The sequence below is a fragment of the Ctenocephalides felis genome, unplaced genomic scaffold, assembly GCF_003426905.1.
Source record: "Ctenocephalides felis isolate EL2017-DRISC unplaced genomic scaffold, ASM342690v1 CF-g0.4_SCAFFOLD_03572, whole genome shotgun sequence".
NCBI lineage: Eukaryota > Metazoa > Arthropoda > Insecta > Siphonaptera > Pulicidae > Ctenocephalides > Ctenocephalides felis.
Window position 1 is genome coordinate 42,435,340 of NW_020539726.1, and position 8,170 is coordinate 42,443,509.

The 8,170-nt window shown below is 28.4% G+C and overlaps 1 protein-coding gene across 1 annotated transcript in view; it reads left to right on the plus strand.

Annotated features, from left to right (window-relative positions):
- Positions 1–810: 810 nt before the first annotated feature.
- LOC113388531 (probable proline--tRNA ligase, mitochondrial) overlaps positions 811–8,170 on the plus strand; it is an 11,468-nt gene continuing 4,108 nt past the window's right edge. Inside the window, exons 1-9 of the mRNA XM_026625902.1 lie at positions 811–946; positions 1,006–1,183; positions 1,242–1,309; positions 1,466–1,546; positions 1,610–1,790; positions 1,867–2,051; positions 5,890–6,105; positions 6,805–6,950; positions 7,233–7,379. Coding sequence (XP_026481687.1) covers positions 848–946; positions 1,006–1,183; positions 1,242–1,309; positions 1,466–1,546; positions 1,610–1,790; positions 1,867–2,051; positions 5,890–6,105; positions 6,805–6,950; positions 7,233–7,379 — 1,301 coding nt within the window. The 5' untranslated portion in view covers positions 811–847. The remainder of the gene's footprint in view (positions 947–1,005; positions 1,184–1,241; positions 1,310–1,465; positions 1,547–1,609; positions 1,791–1,866; positions 2,052–5,889; positions 6,106–6,804; positions 6,951–7,232; positions 7,380–8,170) is intronic.

Here is an 8,170-nt window from a genome sequence, read left to right on the forward strand (position 1 = left end):
ATCTACAGAGACCCATACTTAATTTATAGATCATGATCTTATAATCTGATTTTATAAATAAAAATTTTTTTTAGTTATATATGAGATCAAGACATTTTTTCTTAATGAATTTATAAAAGGACTTCTTTTCATAATAAACAATTAGGTGATACTTTTCATGCTTTTGAATTTGAAATTTACTACATAAATATTTTTCTATCTTCGTATCATCAAAATAACAGAAGTAACTATGTTATTACAATTTCTTTCTAATAACAAATTACATAAATAATTTATTCTAATTTTTTTTTTATAATCTGGAATAATATAAAAGAAAAACTGTTCTAAGAAATTATACTATTTATATACAATGTATTACATGACAATTATTAACATAAACATTATAACATATTTGTTATAGCTGCCACACAAGTTTTTTATATCGACAATTATCTTGTTTTGTTGTCAACGTGCAATAAGGAGACTTTGGATGGATATAGTACAGTTTTTTTGTAAGTGCTTTGTTGCAAAATTCTATAAATATGCTGATGAATTAATACACACACATATATATATATATATATATATATATATATATATGTATATGTATATGTATATGTATATGTATATGTATATATATATATGTATGTATATATAATGAAATATATATATGATAAAATATATATAATTGATTTAATAAATTTCAAAAACAAAAATTTGAATTTCCCGCATAATATCATTCGATTAACTTCACCCCGGTGCGATCGTTGACAGTTTGTCAGCCATTTGCATAACCTAAAGTCCACACTTGTAATGTGAATTGTTTACATAAAATTTCACAATTAAATATTACTAAACCTTTAAAAATATGAATCGTGTATCAAGAATATTTCAACCTTTAATCATAACTCCAAAAACAGCTCAAATATCGCCCACAAAAGATGTACTTATATCAAAAAGCCAAAAGGTAAATTTGAAAACAATCAATGTCTTGATTATCCTTTACTATTTATTTATATTTTATAGTTATTGACTGATGTGGGTATAATAAGATCTGGAGCACCTGGTAGTTTTCACATGCTACCTTTAGGTGAACGAGTTTTGAGGAAATTGAATGATCTGATTGATAAATATATGCATAAGATTGAAGCGCAGAAGATTTATATGCCTTCTATAACTAGTGCTGATTTATGGGAAACCACAGGTAAATATAATTGATTAATAAATGCAGTAACAAAATGTTTAACCAATTTTCTTTTCAGGTCGGTTAGCAAACTCTGAAATTTTTACATTAAAAGACAGACATGAGAGGATGTATGTACTTGGTCCCGTAGGTATTGTATTAGAATATATTTACTCACTCAATTATTTAAATTATGCTCAATTATTATATAATAAACTATACTCAATTATTATATTATTTTAATTTAAAACTATGTAGTTTTAAATTCAATAATGTAAGTATTAATAAAAATTTTTCTTGCAGACACATGAAGAATCTATCACAGCACTCATCGCATCGCTAGCACCATTGTCATACAAAATGTTTCCTATCAGATTATACCAGGTAAGAAATAATATATATATATATATATATATATATATATATATAAATTATTTGTATAAATAGATAACCAGTAAATTCAGAGACGAAATTAAACCAAGGTTCGGCTTGCTGAGAGCACGAGAATTTGTAATGAAAGATTTATATACATTCGACATTAGCAGAAAGGATGCACTGGAATCATATGAGTCTGTGAATAATACATATTTTGAGCTGTTTACGGAACTGAATGTACCATTTGTAAAAGGTAACACTGAACTTTAAATAAAATATGCTTCAATATTTGTTATAAATAAAATTTAATAAATAATGTCTATTTCTAGTGGAAGCCGATGGTGGCACAATAGGCGGCAGTATATCCCACGAATATCACATCTTGGCAGACGTCGGCGAAGATAAATTGCTGAATTGCATCAATTGTGGTTTTCTTACCAAATCCGAAGCCTTTGATGCTGAATTAGATTGTCCTGGTTGCAAAACAAATCTATCCACGAAAAAAGGCATAGAGGTAAGAATAAATTATTTATCTACCGTAGCCCCGTTAGAATTTGTAGTCATTTCTTAGTCTTTCTATCAGGTTTATCTGAACCTTCCTTATTTTTATCATCAAAATTTTCTTCGCACACTTCCTTGCCTTTTCTTCTCATAGGACAGTAACCTTCAGGTATTTCCGGTAAATCAGGTAAATCTAAATATGTTCTTGGTAGGTTTGCAGCCTCTGCTTCTGCAGGTTGCTCCTGCGTAACAGGTGTATCCGCAGGGGCCTGTAAGGTCAAAGGGCTTGGCACGGCTACAGATACCAATTTTTCTTTAAGCTGCTCCGGTGATATTTTTATAGCTTTTGCAAAGTCGTTGAGGAAATTGTCGAATTGGGCGTATTCGATTTCTTTGGTGGCACTGAACTGTAATAGAAAAAGTACTTTAGATTGATAATTAACTTCCCGTAGGGTAGTTATAGTAATGGGCCGAAAATCGAAAATGAAAATTTTTGCATCTTTCGACGTTTTGAAGGTTTTTGAACATTTTGGCATACTTCAGAAAAATGGATGTGTGTATGTATGGATACAAATTTTCGTCCACGTTTTCGGGCGCACGGATCAACCGATTTGAATGGTTTAAAAAACATTCGATCCCTATTGATAGGAAAATGTGCTGATTAGTTTTTGGCAAAGGCAAGTCCAGCCGTTACGGAGATACGTAGCAAAGAGTGCAGAAAATACAAGTCGAGTTTTTGAGAGAGCGGAGTATCGGATGAATGATCTAAAAAACATTCAATTTGTAATGATTGGGAGAGGAGGCGATTAGTTTTTTGCAAAGACAGGTCCCGCCATTTCGAAGATACAGAGCTAAATGTGCAAAAAATGGCAGTTTTTGAGTGAACTAAGCGTCCGATTTGAATGATCTAAAAAACTTTCTGCTTGTATTGACAAAACAATTGCTTTCGAGAATAAAAAATTATTACATCTTTTTTTATTTTCCATAAAATTTTTGGATTAAGAAATTCAAAAAATTACCCTGGCTAAGCACAGTCTAAGTGCCACTCTGGTACAAATGTTTACCCAAGTGCGTTTAGACTGTATTTGTACTGGAGCACTTTTCCAATTTTGTGTAAAGTATTGAAAAATGTGAAAATGCCGCCAAGCTAAGCACAGTATAAGTGAAAGTGTCGCACAGAATTATTTGCAAATGCGTTTAGACTGTGACTATACGGGAGCCCTTCAATTCAATTTTGTGCAAATTAGGCAACCATTTTTTTTTTTGAAATTGAATTCGAAATGAAATGACGATTGTTAATGTTCTGGAGATAAATTGATTTATCATTTCAATTTCATTTGCTCAGATATAACAAGATAGGAAAAATAATGAAAGTTACAGTATTTGTAATAATATATTTGAAAACGTTTAAAATTTCTCGAATTACGGTACGGGAAGTTCCAGCAATTTGCCTTAAGGCACTATGCCATACACCACTAGTTCTTATTGCAAGTTACTTACTTTCTTTAATAGTTCAGCGACTTTGCGATCATTAGAGTCTGTGATTTGTGCCATGTTCATCCATTGTTGTAATTGTTCGTATGATAGTGCATTGCCTTCGGCTTCGGTTTTGCCAACTTTTGCAAATACTTTGAAAAGTTCTGCAATCGGAGATGCGGCTGAAAAGAAAAAATAATTGGTCAAATTAAGAAGCAACTACTAGTGGTGCATGGCATCGTGCCTTAAGGCAAATTGCTTGGACTTCCCGTACCGTAACGAAATGATCGAGCAATGTTAATAAATGTTTTCAAATAAATTAGATTAATATAAATACTGTAACATTAATGTTTATAAAAATTATATAAACTGAATTACAAAGTTAAAATTATTTATTTAAGGTATATAAGCGAGTTTTAGCACTTCAGTAAGAATTAAAATTAAAATCTGAATTATTTTCGATATACAAAAATATTTTCTTGAAAAAAAAATGAAATAAAAAAAAATCCCAAAGGCGAATGTTTTGTCAACACAAGCCGAAAGTTGAATGATTCAATAGGTTCTCAAAAACTGCTATTTTTTGTACATTTAGTCTTGTATTTTTGAAATGGCTGGACCTGCCTTTGCCAAAAACTAATCAGCACATCTCCCTATCAATAGGAATCGAATGTTTTTAGAATTATTGAAAACGGTTGATCCGTGCGCCCGAAAACGTGGACGAAAAAATGCGGACACAAAACACACACTCGCAAACATTTTTTCTGAGGTGTCACGAAAATGTTCAGAAACCTCTGAAACGTGAAGATATGCATAAGCTTTCATTTTCGATTTTCGGCCCAATACTATTACAGTTTTTACAAGTCACAACTTTTTCTTTGTGTAAAATTATAGATTGTAATTAAAAATATTTAAAAACTGCAGAAGAAATGTTTTAAGGTCCTCACACTTCATCACCTGCTAGAAGTAAAACTTTTTGATCCTTTATAATTTGAATTTTTTCTGTACTCCTAAAACATTGATTAATAACTTAATGGACAGTAAAAAATATTATTTTCCTTTTTTCTATGGTTGCTCCCAGACTAGAATACACCCTTGAAAGTGTGTTTTATATTAGTTTAATTTATTAATAATACAATATAATACTTTATTATAGACATAATTAATTAAACTGGTTGAAAGTGGCATTTAGCCTTAAGGCAAGTTGCATGAACTTCCCCGAAATGTGAAAAATTGACTTGATCAACCGAATTTGAGATTTAAATATATAGATAAAATTTTCAACTGTTTATTTCAAAAATAAAGTTATAGCTTTCAATTAAATCTAAACATTGTGATTTCGAATAGAATTTTCTCAAACACATTTAAGAAAATTTCTGTAATTATATTAATTATATTGTATTACACAGACACTATAGTGCTTGTGTGCCCTAAAATTGTAGCTTATTATTTTAAATTTCAGTGAACAAAAGCACAGAATTGCGGACATGGTCGACAATATTTCTCTTTTCTGTTATTTACAAAGAAACGACCCGGCCCATCGTCGCACAAAGTTGATAAACGCTAGTCCTCATCGAGATACATCGAATGGCTTTTAAATGTTTGAAATCGGTCCAGCCGTTTTTGAGTAAACGTCGATTTACGGCAAAAAATCTATTCACACACACACACACACATACATACTTTTTCCAAATGTTGGTCTCATTCGATTCAGAATGGCTTGAAACGTCGAGAAAACATAAAATTAGCGAATCGGATTTTTTAATAAAAACAAACTTCTCCTTCGGAAAGCTAATAATGAATTTTTAACATTACCTGTTTTAGACAAAGTTGGTGCAGGTTTAGCTGCCATCGAAAACTCTACAATTCTACACTTAAAATTTAACTAATAATCAATTTTATTAACAATATTTTTGTATTTACATTTTTACAATTTTTTTGGTTGTCACATTGACATTTAATTTAAAAATTCATATGTTATTATTATTAATATTATTATTATTATTATTATCTTACTATTTCTATTATTGTTATTTTGTTATATTTTATTAATTTTCTAGTATTATTTTATTATTCTGAAATTTTATTTATATTATTTATTAATCTTATTTTTGTTATTATTTGCTTATATTTTACATTAAATCATATTACGGATATTATTTTCTTGTAAATTTTATCCTTTGCTCTTTTATTTATTTAAATTTATATTATTATTTATCAATATTACTTGATGTTAATAAATCAGCAGTTGTAATAATTATTGAAATAAAAAAAAAAAAAAAAAAAAAATTAAAAGAATAACTTAACACAAATAATAATAATAATGAATATTGTATCATTTAATATTCTATCATTTTAATTATGTTTTATTATTTCAGGTCGGTCACAGTTTCTTTCTAGAAGACCGTTACACGAAGCCTCTTGCAGCTAATTTTCTATCAGCTTCTGGTAAGCCTCAAATATTACAAATGGGTTGTCACGGTTTAGGTGTATCGAGGATTATTGGGGCCACTTTGGAAGCATTGAGCAAACCCGATGAACTGAGGTGGCCGGTGAAGATTGCACCTTATGTTGCTTGTATTATACCACCGAAGGTAATGAATGAATATAATAATAATAAAAATAATATATATATATATATATATATATATATATATATTATATATATATATATATATATATATATGTGTGTGTAATATAAGGGTGGTCCTTAATATGGACATTTTCGAATTTCTTTGCTCCCAAGGGCTCAAATGCTTCCAAATTAATAAAGAAAAATTCTCTAAAAGTTTTAGCTCTTAATATTAACATCTAGATAGTCCGCAATTCAATTAAAAGTTTTGTATATTTATTATTAAGTAAATTCTTGTGCCATCTGTGATAGCAGACTTGTAATTTTGATGGCAATTTATTTTTGATAATTTGAGTGTCAGAATCACCAATTAAATAAATATTTTGCTGCAAAATTAATTTTGATGCCATGATGAATAAATATTTCGTTAAACAGTCCACATGGATTTAATTAGAGGTTAAGTGTTTTATAAATATTTTTAAGTGCTTTATAATATTTGAGTACACAAATGCTATCACAGATGGCGCAAGAATCTACTTAATAATAAATATAAGAAACTTTTAATTGCATTGCGGACTATCTAAATGTTAATATTAAGAGCTGAAACTTTTAGAGGCCTTTTTTGAATTAATTTGGAAGCATTTGAGCCCTTGGGAGCAAAGAAATTTCAAAATGTCCATATTAAGGACCACTCTAATATAATATAATTTTGTTATTGCAGAAAGGAAGTAAAGAAGAAGCTAAATGTATGCCATTATCTGAAGATTTATATCGAGATTTGTCTAGTTTAACTTATTTGGCAGACGATGTTATAATTGACGACAGAACTACAATGACTATTGGTAAAAGGTTCCGTGAAGCTAAAAGGTATCATTATTAATACATACAAATGATATATATATATATATATATATATATATATATATATATATATATATTAGGGTGGTCCTTAATACGGACATTTTTGAATTTCTTTGCTCCCAAGAGATCAAATGCTTCCAAATTAATGAAAATAAATATCTAATAGTTTTACCTCTTAATTTTAACATTTAGATAGTTTGCAATTCAATTAAAAGTTTCATATATTTATTATTAACATATGTCATTAAGTAAATTCTTCTTCATATATATATAAATATTTTATCTCAGAACCGGTTATCCATTTATAATCGTTGTTGGAGAGTCTGCAAATTCTGAAAATCCACTCTATGAAGTTCATGATACATTGAACGAAACGCAGAAAAATATGTCCAAAGATGCTGTTATAGAGTTTTTGAACAAACAATTTCAAAAGTCGTGATTTTGAAATTAAATTAATTTAGTTTTGTTGTAAGTATTAATAAATTGTATTTATATATATACATAAATATATTTGTATCAAGTATATTTAGAGTATTGATTTTAGATTTCATCAATATATATATTATATATATATATATATACAGGGCCGGTCCTGGGGTCCTTAGCGCCCGCATGCAACTTTTTTTCTAGCGCCCCCCCCCGCCCTATTACTATTAACTGTTTTAACAGTTTATCATTTAAATTATATAAATATTTACATATTTATTAAAAATTAATGTTTAATTATTCTGGATTAAGTACACAAAAAATTAGGTATAATCTAAAAGTGTATAAAATATATTGATTTTAAATTTATTTAGAAAATCAAATATTATAAAAATTTTAATTATTTTTAACAATATTAATATTTGGGTTTCCAAACATTTTACTTATTTATTATGCGATTCATTCTATTGAGCAAATCATGCTATGTTGGATTTTTGAAATTTTAATTTAATTTAATTTTTCATCATTCACAATATCCAAAATTGCGTCGTAAACTACTCCTTATTGATATCGTAAGAGCCAAATTGTATTTATCCTTGCTTTCCCGTCATATCCAGAGTACCAGTTTGTTGTTTTAAAGTTAAATTTTTAACGTATTTTAGAAGTATTGTCCAAAAATCAATAAAAAATGTAAAGAAATTAACATTTCTTGAAATATATCGAAAAAAAACGTATTATATTTGATATGTATTATTTCTGCATAGTTAATAATTATTAAAGTTAGATTATGGACACCGCTA